General features: G+C 44.6%; 1 protein-coding gene across 4 annotated transcripts in view; it reads right to left on the reverse strand.

Annotated features, from left to right (window-relative positions):
* Positions 1-87: 87 nt before the first annotated feature.
* The window catches only part of smtnb (smoothelin b), a 44,780-nt gene continuing 23,507 nt past the window's right edge, over positions 88-21,360 (reverse strand). Inside the window, exons 7-21 of one of the 4 annotated variants that reach the window (XM_068604880.1) lie at positions 18,965-19,671; positions 17,676-17,724; positions 16,026-16,628; positions 13,909-13,982; positions 7,075-7,257; positions 6,713-6,788; positions 6,477-6,509; positions 5,662-5,841; positions 5,340-5,402; positions 5,140-5,227; positions 4,875-5,048; positions 4,656-4,782; positions 4,331-4,482; positions 2,675-2,852; positions 1,553-1,681 (exon numbers count right to left, since the gene is read on the reverse strand). In XM_068604880.1, the coding sequence (XP_068460981.1) occupies positions 2,705-2,852; positions 4,331-4,482; positions 4,656-4,782; positions 4,875-5,048; positions 5,140-5,227; positions 5,340-5,402; positions 5,662-5,841; positions 6,477-6,509; positions 6,713-6,788; positions 7,075-7,257; positions 13,909-13,982; positions 16,026-16,628; positions 17,676-17,724; positions 18,965-19,671 (2,657 nt within the window). In that variant the 3' untranslated portion in view covers positions 1,553-1,681; positions 2,675-2,704. Of the gene's footprint in view, positions 1,682-2,674; positions 2,853-4,330; positions 4,483-4,655; positions 4,783-4,874; positions 5,049-5,139; positions 5,228-5,339; positions 5,403-5,661; positions 5,842-6,476; positions 6,510-6,712; positions 6,789-7,074; positions 7,258-13,908; positions 13,983-16,025; positions 16,629-17,675; positions 17,725-18,964; positions 19,672-21,360 lie in introns of all 4 variants that reach the window. The other 3 variants (XM_068604879.1, XM_068604883.1, XM_068604881.1) reach the window with 3 other exon arrangements.

The following is a 21,360-nucleotide window of genomic DNA, read 5'->3' on the forward strand; positions in this document are numbered from 1 at the left end:
ATAATCTTGTGTTGAAAAAGAAAACGTTGAGTGTTTAATCAGACAATTACGAGCAATAATCAAAACAAAACACAAGCATTTCTCAAATTGGTTTAATTTCAATTCACATTTAACTGTGGTGCACAGAAACATGAAATTATAATGCGTTTAAGCTCTTATTTACAGCACTCACTGCTCTGCGGAAGGTGTTTTTCTTTTTTATCTGGCAGTGTTGGTGTAACTGTAAAATCATTTCTCTAAATCTACTTAAAAAAGAGCTTCAAGAAATACATTTCATCAAGCTCATGCAGCTCTGAAACCATCAGATTTTTAACATCTTCTCAAAGGAATCTTATTTTTACAAGCGGAATAAAAATCTTAATTTAAAAATGTTCATTAGCATGTTGTAAAATATACAAATGGCAGTTCTGTTCAATCATGATTACTCACGTTTAAAAACAGGAAGTCGGCTTTCATCAGGCCCTTCAACTTGTCCAAAACGTGACCATAATTAGTTTCATTAAAACAAGGTGATATCTTGAGCTTATCGACACACTTTAAACAAAACCTTTAAAAGCATATTGTACACACTAACAAAAAAATATAAAATCTACTCGTATAAGACCCTTTAAAAGAGCGGTGTGTGAGTGCCTCTCGCGAGACACTACGTCCAGCTATACCATGTCAGGCTCCCACCCACTCCTCTTGTTTTCTTTCTGCCTGAATGAAGAATATGTTCCACTGCAAGCATCTTTCCTGTTAGAATAGTGTGACGATACAGTGTTGTAGGAAGGCTACGACGTTCAAAAACAAATTCAAACATGTTCTCAGTAGCACTGTCAAGTTCAGGAAGGTGAGATTATTCAAAACAACTGAACAATGAAGAACATCTCGATGATGATGTTTTAAATAGTGATAGGAACATTGTTTACATTAACATGAGAATAGTAATAACTTAGTTGAAATCCTTCAAGCAGCCAAAATGTTTCAAAAGTACCGAAATTAAGATCAAATACTGCATCATATGGTTTGGTGTACTGTTACTCTTCTGTGGAATTACCAACAACAATGATAGCAAATTACAAAAGTGTAGCAGGGAAAATGCAGGTATAAATAAGTGGAACTACAATACAAATATTTCTCTTTTCTCTCTTGAAGTGTTTTTTAGTACACAAGCGTAGTGACACAGCTACTACATGTTAAAAATGACCTTGTACAAAGCTAAATACAAAAACAAGACGTCAACTTTAAAATTTCCAAAAAAAGTAGTCTTATAAAAACTTTGGCGCTCTGGTGCTGGAGAGAGGTGGACTTTGTATTATTAAAATAATGAATACGCATCACCACTGCCAACAAAAATAATAAGCAAAATTACACACACACGCAAACACACACACGCACACACACAATCCCCATCTTGTCTGTCAGAGATGAGTGACTCTGTGACGCAGCCTGTCGCAGTGGAGGCGGTCATCTGGAAAAGATGGAGCTGGTGGAGGGGGGGGGGGGGTGACGCCACATCTGGGCAGGACACGCACTGAACACAGGTCAGAGGTCACAGGGTCGACCCATGGACATCTCGTATCTGCGCAGGTGGTTGACCAGAGACTGCACGTAGGTGAAGACACATTTGGAGTCGGGTTTGTTGCCCATGATCATCATGTCCTCCACTTCCAGTAAAGGCATGCAGTTGGCGTAGGTCCTGAGGAACAGCATACAAGAGAGTGTGAGAAAGTGGAAGAACAGACAGGACGGTCAAGGACCAGAGAGGAGGACAGTCTCTTCTGATGTTCGTGATTATTCATATTTAATCATCAGGTGCTTTCTCAAGATTATTAACCAAACACTCACACACTTCAGCACTGACAAACTCAGGCCCTTCTTTATTTTGTGTCTCCTTTTTTGTCTTGGTTTTCTTTCACGCACTGTGGAAGAATCCCTTTATAAGCTCTCTATAAATAAACTTCAGTAATGCAGGGGGTTTCCATCAACACTTCTAGGAACAAAGACCTCACATGTGAGCAATGCAGGGAGCGACCACAGGGCGGCGTGCTATGTACACGGACTGTAAACCCTCTGAGACGTCCTACACAAACAAAGAGTAGAGTAATGGGAACTGCACGAAGGTAAATCTCTTGGATGAGAAAATGAATGTCAACAACATAAATTTGGTTTAGTTATTTAAGGAACAGTAGACACGGTTCATCCTGTTCTTTACCATTACAAAAGGAATTAATAGGCTTTACAAGCACAAACACTAATAAATTCACACTTATAAAATGTCACAGGGCAACCCGGCCTTTCTGTTCTCTGCTTTGCTTCCTCAACGGCTCTGTTTGAAACATTGTGATACAGCAGTTCCTTTTAAAGTGTGGACCTGCAGATGGTCCTGGCTCTCTGCCTGGGCCATAGTCTGACTGTGCAGAAATGCACACATGGACACACACAAACACACACGCATACCATGTTTGGTACTTTGGACTTCAGTAGCTTCAGATTAACATAAAAGGATCAAATATCCAAAGTGGCCAATAAAGGAGTTTTCTGAAGCATCATGTTTGATGGAAATCCTAACCGCTGCTTGAAAACATCCAGTTATTCACACACACGCGCACACGCGCACACGCACACACACACACACACACACACACACACACACACAGAGGTTCCTTCATATGTTTGCCCCCTCTCTCACCATGGGTTCAGTGTTAGGTGGGGTGCGACTCTAGGAGGAGTTTTTGGTTTTAACCAGGCCCTTCGTCACCAGACCCCTGTAGAACTCCTGCAGGTATGTATACACACACTTCCAATCTGGCTCGCGCATCTTCACCATGTCGTCCACATCCAACAGCTGGGGACAGTCCACTAGTTTCCTGTGCCCGCACCCAGCAGGGAGGAGACGGGGGGAGGAAAGAAAGGCAGAACCAAAAAGATAGGAAGAAGAGAAGGAGAATGGTAGAATACAGATGAGAAAGAGAGACAGTGGACAAAGTGTGGGAAAGAAAGGACGAAGGGGGGAAAAAAAACAGATCAAGCCGTGAGCAGCCAAACAAAAAAGATTCAGGGTGAAAAGACAGAGGGAGAGAGAAATAACACAAAAATAAACAATAACATTACATTCTCTGTGTTCAAAAATATATCCATGAGTTGACATGCTTCATGAACATCATGATACGTACGGTATGTGGCAACACACACACACACATATACATAAGACAAAACAAAATGTTAAATGAGCGTAAGGTGATGCTCATTCAGCCTTTTTGTTTGTTGTTGTTGTTTTTTTCGGTGCATCTTTTGACCATTTTAATACGACTGAGTTCTGTCAGAAACATAAAACACGATGAAAAAAACAACAAGGATTCTGCAAAAAACAACACAGAAGACACGACCATATAGTGACTCTAAAAACATACCGGTGCACAGGATGGAGTGTGTGTGACAGTGTGTGTGAAGTGAGAGGTAGTGCAACACAAAAGGTGAAACGACGGGGAAGGGGGGCTGTGGTTGGGTGACAGTCCAGTGTTGAGAGCATGAAGAATATCACAATCAGCATGGACATTATCCTACTGGGAGCATACACACACACACATATATACATGTGGGTGGGGGGTGAGGGGGCATCACAAGTGAGAACGGTGTGATGCAAGAGGGATGAGAAAGAGAGAGGGAAGGGAGAGCGATTAAGAATAAAAGAGGGGTGGGGGGGGCGTTGTTTGTTTAACCTGGCGTCAGTTTGGGGAGGGTTTGCTCATGGGTCTCTGGTTTAGAGCAGATGGAGGGTGTCACAGCAGTTACTCATAGTAGAGGACAGATGGAGAGTGGAGGTTTAGAGGCGGAGTAATAAAAGGAGAAGCCATGAGGTGGTTCGGTACACCTGGGAGAGACAGGGAATGTTAGCACTGGGACGTCAGTCGAGGAGCTTCCATGTGTTTTCGGTCCGTCTCTGAACTTCAGGCGGCTCAAGTTGACGTTGACACAGATCAATACTGAACAGAAACTGGAGATGGATTTTTACAGAGAAACGAGATAAGAATGTGAAAAATCTGTATGATGCAAAGAGCGGATTGTGTGTTGGTTTGGGAGAACTTGCTTTGAGTGTTTGCTTTGATTGTCGTATTGTATTCCTAATCTTGAAGCTTAAGAGGAAAGGTAAGCCTGAAGTAGCTTATTCTGCTGCTTTCTCTAACAAGCTTCACAAGGATTTAAAAGGCTCAATGCATTTGAGGTAGTTTCTCCAACAACATCCGTTGCCACTCTCACTCGCAGTCAAAAAGTAACAACAATAACAGCACTGATGTGGTTAGTTGTATTGTCACTGGGACAAACAGGTTTCTCTGTATGTACTCACTCTGCATTGCTGAAGGCCACCTCAAAGTTTTGCCTGCGGTTGCTTGGGCTCAGGGAGTCGTAGTCAAAGGATTCGGGGAAAAAATTGTGCACCAGGGCACAAAACGCCATGCCGTTACTCCAGCTGGATGAAAAATTCTGAATATTCACATGCTGAGGGGAAGAAGACAAACAGAATAGCCATGGAGGCATTGATAGATACGTGATGGAAACATTCCTAAAGTAGGAAAACATCACCTCATCCCATCTCGTCTTAATCATCGTGATTAAACACTAAAAAGGTGAGCCCTAAACACATACTGGGTTGCCATAGCTGCTTGGCTCACCTCATACGAGCGGGTCTTGGCACGGCACCAGTCCAGCAGCATCTGCTTGATAGAGTTGGCGTTCGGTACACCAAAGCTGGTGGAACGCTGGACCTTGTTTACCTTGGCGACCGCCTGATTACCAGGGCTGAAAGAAAAGTCCGGTTTGTGTTAATATTTACATGCTTCCACGTGCTCCTTTTCTTTCTTTGGTAGTAATACCTCTCCGTTTATCCTTACCCGCCTCCCTCCTTCTCCAGCTTCTCTATCATGGCTTTGCGGGCCTGCATGGCAGAGGTCTTCGGCAGAGTCTGAGCCCTCATCAGCTCCTTGCGCTTCTCCGCCTGCCTTCGCTCCATGGCGGCCAAACCCCCGCTGCCGGCGCGAGATGAGTCATCCTCACGATCGAACACACTGAGGCAGAGACACGTACAGGAAGTTAATTTGGGAACGTGCAGGGATTTTATATGCATTGTAATAAGTGCATTCATGTTTGGTGACCTACCTGCCCACTTTTTTGCTTGTGTTGGAGGAGGAGGAGGACGATGATGTGGAAGAGCTGTAGCTGTATGATTTTGACTGGACTGTCCCTCCTGAAATAACAAACAAACATGCAGACATCCAAATGACATTCGTGATATGACTGTGATAACATGTAATCAGCATTGTAAGAGATCTAGAGAGCAAAATAAAGTAGTGACTGACTGTCTGTTTTCTGCACATAACTGGCCTCGAAGACAGTGCTGCGTGTTGATTTGCTCCCATCATCTGAAACCACAAACACACACTTTAAGTCACAAACATATTGGACATATTCATTTCATGACTTTCAGTTTACTTTCAACTTATTTTTCACCTGCTTTTATTGTTTACTTTTACCTCCCAAGATGCCTTTTTTTATGTTGCAAAGGAAAAGAAGAATAACTTCTTTGTTGACTTGAGTGAATCTTACTTGAACCTGTTTTTAGCCAAAGTAAGGTTCAAAGTAAGTCTCAGAAATACACAGGAAAAGAAAATAGAAAACTACCAGATGAGGCGAAGCGGTCCGTCTTGGTGATGTGGCTGAGGCTGGAGCCATCCGCCGACTTCTCCACCTTCCGCATCACCACTTCTCCTGCTCCGACCCCAGAGCGGCCTTTCTGTGCTCGCTCTTCTCTTTGCTGCCGGAGCTCCTGCAGACGGGTCTCGCTCTTCTTTTCTCTTTCGTCTGGGTTAGCGAAGAGGACAGGGGAGAGGAGAGAGGGTTACGGAGAGGTGGAGAGATGATGTCAGTGGAAAAAGAGGAGGAGGAGGACAAAAAGGTCCTAAACAAACTGTCAGCACCTCATCTGACTGCCACAAAGATGGATTAAAACAGGGCTTCCAAATTTGAGGTGATCTTTCCACAGTACAGTAAAATTCCTCTGAACACCCACAGATGGGAGGTGGCAGCAAAGCCAAAGCCGCCAGGGAACGTGTACTGCACAAACTTTACAGATCAAAGAGAGCAAACATAATCTGATCGTCTCCTGTGGCCGGCCGTGTATATCAATGTCCAGAATATTGGTACCTTACAGTCAGCTCAATGACTGTCAGCTCAATGCAACAGGACAACAGGTGAAAACCAAGTGGTGCTCACTGCAAAACAGAGAATGCTCTAAGTGTGGGAGACGTTTCAGGAACAACGATGCGGCACACTGAGGTGAGTGCGACACCAGGATTCATGCATGTTAACAAAACGGTCGACATGTACGACCTTCATCATCCACCACAAACGAGATCGACTGTTGTCTGACAGGATGGTGCACACAAAGAGACAAACGCAGGCAATATCAATGCACACTGCACACCAACCCACCCTACCTATTTCCTCTTGAGTACATCCCAGCATTGTCTCTGAGTGCAGAATGGATAGAAATCATACAGACATTGCAGGTGAATAAAAAAAAAAAAAGTATTATCAGGCTTGTTTATAATGAGGCAGTGTGTCAACCTTTGATGATTTGAAAGAACGCAGCGGTCATGACCAAATAATTGGAGCAAGAACATTCATGTGGTTAAAGTAACGGATAAGAGATTGTATTGCTTTGTTCCGTTACCTCTCTTTCTCTTACGAAGGTCTCTCATGGCTGCACGGATCATCTTCCTCTCCTCAAAGTCTTTTGACTCATCAAGCTGTGGAACAAATTAAAAATAAAAAAAACACAAACGGAAACAATGAGTTCATTCCTTAGAAAAAAAACAAAGTGGCATGGCTCTACTTAAGCATGCAGTTTGCGTGCACTCACGCACACACACGCGCACACACACACGCCTCTTTCAAATACATCCTCACATAGCGAGTATGATTTAGTGCTAATACCGGTAGATAAACGTTCTGCATGACTCTGCAGTTGTATTCGTTACAAAGTGTTGCTTTCGAATCAAAATCATCCAAAATTATAACTTGGGTGGTAAGTACCATTTTGTCGAGGACTTCTTCATCCTCGATAGCAGCCAGCTGTTCAGCAGTCAGTTTTCCGGAGCGCTCGTCAGGTTTGGCCTGAGTGCCGGAGCCGTTGGGGACGGTGGGGATGTGACACGCCACCTGCGCAGATCCGACTGAAAACAGCGACTCAGAGGCCACGACGGGCTCCGTCTCCATCTGTACATGACACACAACGCATGCATACACAGATGAGCAACAGCACGTACAGACAGACATGATGCACGTTACGTTCATTCATTGTCTATGTTCTTTTTTTGTGACCTTATTTGGATATGTGTTTTGGCATCCGAGAGTTCCTGCAGAAAGAATCCCCTAACCTGAAGCTCAAGCTTTTAAGGTGTACACTTATAAAACCCAGATGAAGCTTGCTAACATTTAGGACATAATAAGCACAAGAGGATTTTGGTTAAACACCCTGCAGCCATAATAGGCCTGCAAGTGTAAAGTAGGCTACCTCTAATAATCTCTTTTTGTAACAAGACTGCCAGCTCTCCACATCTCATCATTTCTTCCATCCCCTCCGCCTTCCAGCCATGCCAGAGAGGACGACAGTAAGCACATGGGAGCAAGCGCGGCCCTGCCAAGTTACTGTTAACGTAGTTCATGGAGTGTGACTGACACACCGAGTGTCCAAAGATACCGAGCTGCTGTGTAGCAAGCGTTTATGTGACAGGTACGGTACACCAATATGCTGGAGGATTGGAACAATGCATTAGCAGACATATAAACTCTGACCGAAAAGCATGTACACCACAGAAGGAGTGCGCATGCTGAAGAGGAAGTAAAGCGCCAAAAGAACAATCAAAACATTATAGGTTCTTGACATAAATCTGAGTATCGATCGGAATATTTGAAGTGACCAGAAATCCTACCGAAAACACTTTTTAATAAATGTCCCTCCCATGTGGTACTGAATGCCTGTGGCGGACTATGAGCTCTCGCTGTGGCTGAAAAGCTTTTGTTGTCACAGAGTCCAGGTCCAGATATAGCTCAGACAGCTGGCCCCGTCCCTATCCACGGCCACCCTGCCCTCCTCCCTGCGGGCCCCAGCAGGAGCAGCACTCACCAGGGAGGGACAATGCACAGTGCAGTTACAGCGCTGTGTGGTCACGGGTGGACATTGGCTTTAGGCCTTTTCTGAACATGGGACAGACCGGACTGAGTGGCACTTGACCGACAAGGATTTTTTTGGGACAGAGCACATCCCAAACAAGGGTTCAGATTTAGGCAATGAGGGAATGTGAGTGGGGTGTGAAAATCGCGATAACCTTAGTACTCTAGTTTAATTCAGTTCCAGGATACGTTTCAGCATCTAAGTCACTGTGGCACACAAACGCTCGTTTTGTTTTCCTCTAACGGGAGGATGGCTAAAATCTTTCTGTAAAAAAAAAAAAAGAAAAAAAGAAGCTTAAGGTGAATTACAAAAAGCTGAACCAGTTGATATTGCATAAATTAATTAGGGAAAAATAGTAGAAAAACAGATACATTCACCCTTTTCTATCACAATCATCCAAGTAACATTTAGGAGTCCATCATCTTTACTGGTTGACTGGCAGGCCCATCTGTCTTTGCAGGATTAGACAGGAACATGAACACTGGTTGATTGTATAACAGAAGATAATGCTGAATATCCCCCAACACGTCACCAGTGCACACAAACACACACAGGGGTTGTCGAGTGATTTGTATGGGAGTACGTGAAGCAAACAAGGCTAAAAAATGAATATTATATTGGAAAACTACCGGGCAGGTCCACTGTTACTGTTAAAACACGGTCCTTTTCCTCCATCACAAAAGTGCTTGCATACAAACACTCATGTGAGCTCGCCAGGAGACAAAAGGTTTTGGGAGGATTGGAATAACTCCAATACAGTAAAGTCCTCCACATAAACAATCTGTCGCAACTGACTGACAACTGAGATGGTCAAGCTTTTTGTAAAAAAGGAAGCGAGGACCTAATATGCGATTAAAACTAATGGAGAGCTGAGAGAGCCGGAACAGTGGGTCATGTGAGCAGGAACACAGAGTGTCACTGGCATGTATTGTCAACACCCGAACAAAAGACGTTCTCGTGCTTCACGCAGCTTATCTGAAGTAAATAGGGGTCGTGATTAGAACCATTTACAGAGAGCAGTACCGTGCTGTTGTCGCAAGAAACGTCTGCCATCACAGAGGGAGCGGAGAGGGAGCGGCGGGTTGCAAAGGTGGGGGCGTGGGGGACAGATGAAGGCTCTGAATTCTGCAGTGTTCTTGTCCCAGAAGACACTGAGTCTGAGTCCTGGAGGCTCGACAAAGATTCCTCCAGCACATTTGATGGTGTGTCCTGAGGAGTACTAGCTGGAGTGTCCTGGGGCGCATCGGATGTAGAATCTTGGGGACTGTCGGGTGAAGTACCGGCTGGAGGATCACTGCATGATATTGGAAAATCACTGGATACCGTTTGGGTTTCAGATGGAGTTGTAGGTGAGCTTTCTTTGCTGGGCAGTAGATGCAGCCAGGTATCAGGTTGCCCTATTACCTGACACAGGGCCTCTACCTGCCTCATCAGCCTTTCTTGCTGAATCCTGAGCCTCAGGTTCTCCTCCTGCAGCCTCGCAACAGCCTCGGCCAGAGGAGCCACCTGAACTCCGGCCTCCGCGAGACGGGCATCCACTCGCTTCCCGAAGGCATGCAGGTCACTATGGATCTCCCCCACAGCACACTGTAACGTCAATTCAAATTTGCTCTTGCAAAACTGCTCCTCTTCATCCTTTGCGTTCTCCTGAGCGAGCAGATCCCCGATCACCTCCTCCAGGCCAGACTCGGCACAAGCGCCATCTGGACTGCCCAGCGCCTCTGGAGCCTGTGAGGCTGGGAGGAAGTCCAGGTTCACTCCAGGCATGGCTAGACCAGCTGCACGTAACGTCACACTGGTCAAAGTCCTTTTGCTTTAAATCTTCTTGTGTCCTAAAAACTTATGTTGCTGCGCAAAATCAGAGACTTCAAAAGGTTGTGGGCAAAGATGTGACGGTAGAAGGTGTCCGATCTGTCCCTCTGTCTACAGAGACCTTTCAAAACAATGCACGTCCTTTATAGCGCGAGCAAATCTCCCCTCTTAACCGGCCAACACCCTGACAGCCAATGAGCATGAAAGGAATCCCGTTTCCCAGGCAGCAGAAGCCCCACCCCTTAATTTCAGGTGCCATGGACATGTCTATTTATCTCCAGCCCTGCTGTTATTCCACTGAGCCAGTGAGTCCTGGGGCACTGGTGGAGGCTAGAGGGGGAATGGTCGTGGCAACAATTCAGAAAACTCACCCCTCCCTCTCTTTCAACTTTCCTGTTATTTAGAGCCATTGTCCTTCACACCTCGATTGTCAGGTGAAGAGGGTTGAGTCGGGGTTCTTGGCCTGGGCTGAGTGGAGTTACACGTTAGTGTTTCACTCCTCATAAAATTGCATTCTGACAAAATGCAAGGCACAAAATGCTTTGTGACTAATCAGTTGCACAACTGTGATCTAAGGCAGACTTCCAGTGGGAAGATCAGTCCATGAAGGACAATGTCTAGTTAAGAGCCGTGACACAGCAGACTGGCGGACCAATGAGGGTGAGTCGGAGCCCAGTTCTTCATTCCTCTCGGCAAGGACATTATAGCCCTTGCAAGATTTTGAATTAGTCTTACTGACAAAGCACCAGGGACCCAGCTGTTGCTCATGTGCCTGCTTTAAGTGCTTTAGTGATGAATAAAGAGCTTTCGAAGAGCGCTGAAGAAGTCTGTGTGTGTACATTGTTTATAGTGGAAGATGGTGAAGTACATCTTTGAAATGCCTCCAGGCAATTTATAGGTATACTGCAGACCATGCAGAGAAATCCATTGGTACTGTACCTGCTGCACCGCTGCAGGCAGTTTGATACAACATGTAATACACATGTCATTCTTCAGGACATGTCTTTACATTACAAGCATTAAACTGATTTTGAAATGTACCACGGAGAACAATGTGTCAAAAGGGCAACACTGGTGTCTCATGGGATTTACAGGTAAGCAAAACAGTTCCCAGGACAAATCTTGCCTCGACGGAGAGCGGAGAGAAATGTGACTGGCAGCAGGGAAAATGGGTCAAAACCCAAGAAGGACATGGCTCTAGTCTTACCATGCATCCAAGCGCTAACACACTTTACCCACAGCAAAGCGGAGTAGAAAGACACGGAGCATGACCTATATCAAGACTAGGAAGTACATGAACTACAATGTTCTGCATGTATATAAGTCTGTGTTTATGATTATTATAGCACAAACTGATTTAGTAGCATTTATTCTTCTCACTGTTATATGCAACTGCTTCTCTGGTTATTGCGAACCCTTTGTTCCCAAAGATAATTTAGAGCAGCTTCCAACAGAGCTTAAAAACAAAGATTCCAGTTTTTCCAGGAGAACCATCATAATAATGACGGAAAAAAATCTAAATCTGAGCTGGCAATAAAACATCATCCAGACATGTAATTCTCTTACAACTCCCCAGTTTTCACGAGATCTTCAGAGCAAGCTTAAATCTGTGACACATGTGAACTGGTTGTGTAACCAGCATGTGTCACAGATCAGCAGTGCCTTAACAATGGGGTCCTTCTCCCTGCGATAGTGAGACAATCTTTCATTGACTCCGGACCTGGGAGTCCATGTTCCCGCAGCAGCACCTGACCAGTGTTACTGATCCGTCATCACTCCGGTACTAAAGCAAAGGCATTATTTATATTTGTTTTCAAGGCCGAGCGCAGTGGTCGAAGAGGACGGACAGCTGAGATGAGCAGGAACAGCTGCCCGGTGCAGGAAACATTATGAATCTGCTGCTGGCCTCACCTGTCTGAAATAAACTATCATCACTTCACTGCAACACTAAAAGCATCTTGACTTCTTCATTAACTTTATGCTTTTATAATAAATAACAAGGAGCAGCTCGGCCTCTTTTACTGACTTTCGTCCTTCACTGTTTTAGAGTATTTCCATTTCTTATTTTACCTCAATGTTTCTCTCCATTAACTCTCAGATGGGTTCAAATTTCAAAGGCAATTCGCTGCAAGAACTACCTGTTTTATTGGAATATAAAAATAAAATACTACTAAATAAATAGGAGAGGTTGTGAGTGCTGAAGATGGACCACAGAGGAGAAGCCCAGACCTCCCAAACAGATCATAGTCCCAGACAGGAACCACTGTGGTCAATAAACAACAAGCAGCAACATTAAACAGGAAGAACTTGTAAAAGTCATGTTTCTCTGCAAACTCTTCTTCTTATGATTGAAAAATGAATGAAAATTATACTTTAATATGTACTCTATCCTGACCCCTCACACAGCCTTCACTTTTAACCCAACCAGGGAAAGTCAGAGAGCAGGTGGTCTCTGGATCAATCCGAGGTCAATGCGACACTGCTGATGTTTTTACAATCTCAGTAGCCAAGTGGCTCCGGCTCAGTGTCTGTATGGAAGAACAGATTCAGCCAAACCAGGTGAGAGAAATACTTCCTTATGGTCATATTCTCGTGGTTCATCATGATGATGAAGTTGTTTGAAGAGCCATAACAGTAACACTATAAGATCAAACTAATGATTGGTGATGTAATCGATACTGTGCTGGTGGGTTGCTGTTGATAACTATGAGCGGTCCCATTTGAAATGGAAAAAAAGACGATTTTGTAAATTACATTTTCAATTGCATATAATTATTTGAGCATAATTTTAAATAAATTATATTTAGTAATATCACACACACACACATGCAAAGACATTACCTGCATGTCGTTATGGTAAGGTTGTAACAGCACTCAGCTCAGACAAGTATAAACCTCATCTCTTGCAGAATCCTTGTCCTGTTCCTGCAAAATCCCCTTTCTACAAGCAAGACTGCTGTGGTAACTTGGTTTGCGCGTCTCCACAAGGGTCTAACTGATGGAGACTGTCTCGTTCTCACACCTTAAAGTCACCCCGCAGCCTTGTGGAGCCTCCTCCCAACTGTAATTACCCAGCTCCTTGATCCCATAACCAGATTACAGCTGCGCTCAACACAGGGGGTGGGATACATATCCATTAAAGAGAAAATAGGACACCACTTCTCCTCAACCTCCCAATCCCCCACACTTCATTCTCATGCACACTTCCTTTCATGGAGGAGCGAGGCAAATAGGAGTTTAGCTCCTCCGACCCCAGAGGTCACTGTGAGACAGGAGGGGATTGGTTTGACTCTGACCCCTTACAGCCTATGAAGTTAAATCTTCAGCTTTTGGCCTCCTAAGAAAAGACACGATGAAGAACTTGTGTCAACATATGTTTTGATGCAGCTGGACGGCAATCAGTGTGCATGAAGACAGACAGGTGTGATCTAGGATCATTTCCCAGATAAATCTCAGCGGGCACGACCCGCAGAGAGAAAAACAAGGAATGCCCGGAGCACCTCCCTCTCCCTCTTTCTCTCTCTCTCTCCTTTACATACCCTACAAGGACAGATGTGACTGGCTACCCACTCTGTGTTTGATAAACATCGTTCTTCCCTCTCCTCCCTCCTTTTCTCACACTCTGTCTGTCTTTCACTGTCCCGGCTCACTTGCTTTTCAGGCCTTAATGGGTGATTGCTGTGACGTGGATGCAGCAAAAACACGGTGGAATTCAATTGAGTCAGTTGGGAATGAAATAGTAGACAAAAACAAAATGTTAATCTGTAAATGGAAATAAAGTGGGGAATGCGGCTTTGATGGATGTTTGACCGGTTCTGTCTCCACAGAGCCTCAATGTGCTGATCTTCTCCCAGAAAAGGATTCGCAAAGGCGGACTGTACCTTGATAGAGGATCCGGAGGAGAGGCTGGATGAGGAAATCTTGAATGGTGTAGCTCTGAGGCCAAGGGTCAACTCTGAAACAGACAGTGAAGACTCAAATTGACTTGGGTTTTAAGTGCTAAACATCTTACGCCGGGTAGATATAGTCGACCTTTAAAAAGGTCGAGGTTGAGTAGGAACAAACGCAGCGAAATGTCTTGGAGTCCATATGCATGTGTACAGTAGAGATGTGTGCATGATCTTCCACTTACTTGGTGGTATCCATTAATCAGTTACATAAGCTGCCATAGTGTCATAAACAATACCGGCATGTCTCATGAGACAAGCGAGAAAATGTAGCTGACGCCACCTTTAATATAAACAACCCTCTATATTTGACTGCAAGAGAACGCACATGCATGTCCTTGTCTCACTCTCACACACACACACACACACACACACACACACACACACACACACACACACACACACGCACACGCACACAAGACTTCAACAAGGTGGATACTTCTGAGAGAAACTGGAGACACAATCACAGCCTGCCTTTGATGAGTGGGAGACATGCAGGTTCCCAAAAAGGGAGGCCAAAACTATTAAAGCAAATTGAGCTGAAAAACAAAACTGTGTGACCCTCCTGAAGGAGCCCAGTGGGGCTGCCAGAATGTTGGGGGTGTTGGTTGTAAGAGGTGTAATTGCACAGGTCCAGCATGAGTCTTAAATAAACTGTTTGGGTTGGAGGTCCCGGTTGCTGCAAAGAACTGAAACTCAAGACGTCTTGTTTGGACAGAGTGTAATAGCGGCTGTGGCAGCTCTGCTCCTGAAACAGGCTGAGATTCATGCAATTAATAAATCCCTGCTGTTACTGTCTGTACTATGAGTATGAACACAGTGCTCTGTACATGCACAGGAACAATTTGTTTCCACAAGATGGTCCAGCTGCTTAATAATACTTACTCCCTATATTTGAAGATAAAGAAATTCATCCATCTACGCATGGCTTGTCGAACACTTGCTGTAGTTCTGCAACACCTACAAACCTGCTCTACACTAATTCAAAGTTGAAAGTGTTACAGCATGTCTCGGAAATTCACTAATTTCGAAAAAGCAGCTTCGGTTTGCTCAATTACGGATTATTTTGTTTTTATCTGTTTCAGGTGAGTGACCATGTTTTGATCTGCTGCAGTGATGTTCTTCTAGAAAATATGGTAGCGTAAAGTGCAACATCCCTGGTTAGGTTCAGCCTGGGGACCTAAGTTTCATGTCCTTTCCATCTCTCTTCCCTCATTTCCTGTCATATGCTCTCATGTTGACTCACTAATAAAAAAAAAGGCATACAACACCTTTTCTTAGATAGATGACAGGAGAGAGACAGCAAACGAAGGCAATGATAGTGGTCTCCAACCTTATTCAAACTGAGGATCTCACAGTGTCTAAAATTGATGGTTAACAAATGACTTGGAGTTGTATTTGCTCATCTTTCAGCAATAAAAGTAGCAAAATTAAGTGCAATTTTAAATAAAGGGGGGACAGACAACATCTACAGCATGGAACAAACAGAACACTGTGCTTACTCAATTGTACTAAAACAGTACAACTATTCAGTCTGGCCTGAGACAGACAATTATTGTTTCCTTTGTCTGAATGTATTTGCTTCTGTTGACTCCTGACCTCACCCCCTCCACACTGCAGCAACTTGCCCGCTCTTTAACAATTCCCCCTCAGTACAATCACTCTGTTTCATACTCAGCACCAACATCTTTCCCCACTCATCCACGCGTCTTGCTTGTCATCATCCCCCTTGGGACTGATTCCTTTGTGCGGGTCGCCTCCCACACTGACTGGGATTCCACTGTGATCTAACGGTTGATAATATCAAACAAAGACGAATAGTCGCTAAATTGAGATTCGTGCTGCCTGAAACTCAGTGGGCTGCAGATCTGTACGCTCTACTGACTCCATAGAAAGCTTAAAAAAGGTAAATAAAGTCAAATTTTTTATATAAAGCACGGTGCAACAAGTGGTAAAACAAACTTAGATAATGTTCCGTCGTCATTTCAATCCTGAATTAACACTTTTCTTTTTAGCAAGGACTAAACTAGAGTTAACATTGGTTCTCCTACCTGCTCTAGGTCCCAGAGCATTTGGTGTGATGCGTGGGGTCATGTTGGTGATGGGCACGATGTTGCTCCTCGAGGAGGACGAAGAGGAGGAGGTGGTGCGCCCATCCTTGATCTCGATGGTGAGGAAGGTCTTCATGTCCGGGTCTGCCTCTCCCTGGGTGACCTGCTGTCCAGCTGCTCTCCCTGGGGTCCTGTCTTCCTTTGAGTTGCTGGAGGCATGCACATCTTTTTCAGCCGGATGCCTCGTCCCACCCATGGAGTTCTGCCATTGGCTCGCTGAAGACAGAGGTTTGTTAGCCACACCTCTTGGCTGAGGTGTGGCCTGACTCTGAGATGCAGCAGAGGTGCAAGATGTAGAGTCCACACGCGGCCTTGCTGGCCTGTCTCCAGATGTGCCGAGGGATGCTGCTGTAGGTGTAAACAGCTCAGTGGCTCTGGAGAGATTTGTCTGGCCGCTGCTGCTGGAGGACGTCCCGTTCCTCAGAGGAGCCTTCTTCAAAGCCGGGACATTTGGGCTCTGGCTGGGCTCTGCAAACTTGCGCATTCGATCACGTACAGAGTTGGTGCGGTTGAAATGTTCCACGACAACTTTCTTCTCAGGCACTGTAAGGACATAATGCAGTAGGGGAGTTGAAATTACAGTAAAGCAGTACATTTGACACGGAGTCGAAACCCCTTCCTCCATTTCAGGCTGAATTTATCACACTTAATCTCTTACTCTCATCATCTACTCCTCCACCTCAAAATCCCTCCATAATTCCCATCCTCCTTTCCTGCTCTCTCAAGGTTTTGTTCGAGCCCCTTTATTTTGCTCAACTTAACATCCTCCTGTTTCAGTTCCTATTTTTTGGATGTTATTTCCACTCATGAATATTTTTCTCATTCTCTGATTCTTAATGCTGTCAGATAATGTGAACAAAGCTCATGATTTGGCACAGACTCTCCAATAGAAACAACATGAAGGGTTTAAGGAGAAGATAATATCTGAGGTCATCCTAACAAAGAACGATGTGTTGCTCAGGTTGTAAACCACCATTTATAGTACAGTGGACAAAGCAAAGAGCACTGTCTGGGAGAGGGAGAGATAATATGTATCCTACGACATGCCCTCCTTCCAGCACTCTCTTCAGTGAGTGGTTCTATGCGGTAACACTAATGGTTGTCATTGTCTCCACATACTGGAGTCGTACAAGCTATGAACCATCTGGTGTGACGTTATTGCTTAATATATGCAATGTCCAGAAAATAAACCAAATACATTTGGACATGTGGTGATAAGAGCACTTATGAATTGCAACCATTATTTTCATTAATAATAAATCAGTTAAGTCATCTTTAGTTAATTCATAAGAAAAATATGTTCTTTAATTTAGTTTATATAAATTAAATGGTGAGAGCCAAGAATTAAAAAAAAGTGTTGTTCTTTCAGATCAACAGTACTGACACCAAATATGTCCAATAAACAATGATTATAAAGAGACACAGTAAATCCTTATATTTTAGAAGCTGAAAAATGATGAATGTTCGGATTTCTTTATGATAAACGCCTCAAAAGATTATCAAAATTGACATATGGGTTGATGTTCTATTGATTGTAACAGTTCAGGACTACGAGTTGGACTGAGATCTGAGAGACGGCTAGTTTCTTACCAAAATCCGTTGCTTTTCCATGAGTGGGGGGCAGATTGCTGTTTGTCATCTAAAAAAGGATAAAAAAACAACAACAAAGAAGCATGACATAACAATCACGAGTGGAGGGAGAGGAGATTAAGGGTTAACAAGCCCTGTGCCTGGATTGACAAGCACAGAGCTGCTATACTAAATGGCTCCATGTTTCCATGTTTAACAGGACAGCGATGCACATTCACGAGGGACTAGAGTCTTGAGATGGCTGTGATTAAACCTACACACGCACACACACACAGACCTACACAAACCTAAATACAGAATCAACCGGTGGTGTTTTCATTATGTAACATTTGTGTTTGGAGTGAAGCAGTTGGCCTCTGTTCTTTTTTTGGCAGCGGGGATATGATGGGCCCCAGAGTGTTTACATTACTCTCAGAAGATTGAGCATCAGCGTATATTGCAGCGAACAATAAAAGAAGTCCGTTGGCCAGCCTTAGGTAAACACATGTAGAGGAGCGACACGATGGCGTCATGGTGACCTGTGTGCATTTGTGCGCTCTCTGTACTGTGAGCTGAGGAGAGACAGAACCCGTGGCCCGTAATGTTGTCCATCCCTCTCTGACAGCAGGTGAGGAGGACACGCTACTGAGGCAAAGCAGAGACACTCAGGTGTTTGTTTATGTCGCCAAGTAACGAAAGTTAAACAGCACAGCTCAGCGGGCTGTGTTTATGGATGCCGATGTGACCTGGATGTCACTGAGGAATGGGGTATCGGGGTTTCTCGTCAGGGATAATGAAATAGAAAGAAAGAAAGGAGAGCTTGAACGGTTTGTGCATGTGGCTTTGTGGCTCAACATCTCACTCTAGTGGTGCAGTTGTGATACTTACTGTGTGTTGTTGTTGCGCGCCCTAACTGTTACAGATGGGGGATCATTTAAAGAACAATTCATATGAAGTGTCCAGCTTTGAGAACAGTTACAATGACCCTTAACATAGACAAGTCTATGTAACTCTACTGTTCCCCCTCGTGTGTTGATTTGCCAACAACAACTGAAGTAAACAAACTTGCTGAAGCCTCCATGACATGGCCACATATATTTAATTTAAAGGTGTTTTGTTTGGTTGAGATACAGTAGCAGTGAACGCGTGATCATTTTCAGAATCATCAAACCAGTAAAAGACCCCTCCTGCCCTGTGTGGGAGCTGCATTTACTCAGTTTCTGCTCTATTTAATTCAGTTTCCTTTTAATGTGCCACCTTTCTCTATACTCAGGACTACAATACAGTCAGTCATTCACGATACACTCTACCTTTTGGTTCTGCAAGTCGTTTTTCCTCTTGGCGCTGCCGTTGAGCAGGCCGTTTGCAGGAGCTCTCCTGGATAAAACCGCCCCATCGGGCTGCTCCTGGTCAATGATGCGGTCCTGATTGGACTGAGCATGGGCGCTGGCTGGACCTTGTCTTTCGCTCTCAGTTTCCGAATCTGTGCTTGAAGTGGAACCGCTTGTGGCTACCTCCACATCCTCCACTGGACCCCTTTCCTCAGAGGACATACTCGCACTCTGGTCGGATGTGCCTGAGTCAGTCCGTTTCCGTGGCAAAACACCAACGCTGTCTGAAGCCCCAGAGCCCAAACGGGGTCTAGCGCCGATGTCTGAGACATCGGAGCCTAGTCTCTGTCTGACGTAGGGCAGGGAGCCGACGCTTCGCTCTGATGCTCCAGAATCTAGGCGACCACGCTGTAAGGGACTCTGGCTCCTGTCTGAAGCTCCAGAGTCCAGTCGGGCTCTGTAGGCTGAGCCCAGACTCTTCTCCGAGGCCACAGAATCCAGATTGGACCTGGAAGGCACAGAGGTCCCACTGCGGTCTGAAGACCAGGAATCGGACCTTTGACGATGAGACGGCGCCATGTCCGGCTCTGTGGTCACAGCCTCTCTCTGAGGCTGGATCAGCAGAGGTCCAGGGCCAGCATCCTTCACCAGGTCATCAAGAACCAACACCATGCCGGAGTTGGAGCCTGCAACAGAAAACACAAATAAAAGATAAGCGATACATGCCTTTCTGTATCTTGTGGCTCTCCAAGCTTTGGAAAACTGATTCTCATATTACTTCTATGCTTTTGCTCCCATCGATCGTAAAAAACACAGTGAAGAGGGTGTTACTGTATGTGAGAACAGGACGCAGTAGGTGGTGAAGTTGGAGATTGAAGTGATGGAAATGAAATACTTCTGCGGGCACAGGGGCCCCTGTGAGAAGGCCGAAGAAGAGAAGAAAATATCACTTGGGACCGCAGACGAGGCACGTGGAGACATGAGGGGATGGAGGCATTTCCTTTCACGCTGACCTCAGTTCCTGAGCAAGATTTTTGAGATTGTGTTGGTGGATGTGCGTAAAAGAAAAGGAGGGGGTCACAACTAAAGAGAGGGAGCATGTGGCTTAACCATAGGCCGTAAGCAAGTACAAGGAGTCAAGGAGGAAGTGGGGGTGAAACAGAGACTAAAGTACTTCCCCTCCCCTCTGTCAAAGCTCCTGCACTATTCCTTCTCTCCTCAGGAAACCACTCTCCAAACAACACAGCGCTGCCCACATCCTCCCTCTGCGATAGTCTCCATCACCCCGTGGTGCTTCTAACGATGAAATATCTGAGGTCAAGTACGTACCACAGATAAGGAAAACAGAGAAAACCAACAGTGTATCAGAATACCATTTCCACACGAACACACCAAGGCTTGAAAACCCTTCAGTATGACCTGTGTTTGCACCAACTCTGCAACCAAATGGGGTTCACCAAGTATTCATGCCTGTCATTTGCAAACCAAATCAAAGAGTCTGACTGGCAGGCGCAGATCTCTTTCCACTCACTGACAAGACAGGATTGAGGCAATAAAGATTTAAATGAAGCTGTGACCTTCTGGTCACAGCTTCATTAAATCTTTATCATGTAAAAACCTCCCAAATCACTAAATTTCTGGTAGCAAAATGTTGATAAACAGACTAGATGATTATGTAATATGCTCTGAATAGGACATGTGATTATGATACACAATTAGGACAATAAATGGCTGCCATTCTTAAATGTCACACTTCGAATGGTCCACTAAACCGCAGTGTCTATGTCTAATGATGCACCCAAACTCAATTACTGCTCAACTAATGTGAAAGGCAAAACGCACAGCTTCTTCTACAAACTCTCACGTTATTGTTCCATTTTTTGCCATCGGGACGCCGTCATGTTCATTGTGTAGTGAATTCTGGGAAAATCCCGTTGCTGGGTAATGAGAGGCTTGCTTTTGGCTCTGAAATAGCTACAAAAGCAATATATAGAGCACAAACAAAGGACAAACTATGGCTTTTCTTTATCCTCCCTTTACACAGAATCAGTGAACTGAGGAAAGCTTGTGTTTGTCGTTGCTGTGAACGGGTCAACTCAGGTCATTTGACTCTGACTCGCCTGCTGATGACCTGGGTCACCTCTGCTTTGAATTAACATGAGATAAGGTTTCTTGAGTAAATCTACTGTTACTACACAAAGTTGTCTCATTCAAGCTGTTTCATTATATTGACGTCATTTTCCAGTAATTCCTTTTAAGTGAAGCAATGCCTACTCATGACTCTTTGTTACAGATTGCTTCATCTCAAAATAAAATTCTCCAGATTTTCAGATAAAAAATGTAGATATTTGAGAAAGTGCCAGTGTCGTCTCTCC

Source organism: Clinocottus analis, unplaced genomic scaffold (assembly GCF_023055335.1).
Source record: "Clinocottus analis isolate CAN_PGR_092001 unplaced genomic scaffold, fCliAna1.0.p SCAF_7, whole genome shotgun sequence".
Classification (NCBI taxonomy): Eukaryota; Metazoa; Chordata; class Actinopteri; order Perciformes; family Cottidae; genus Clinocottus; species Clinocottus analis.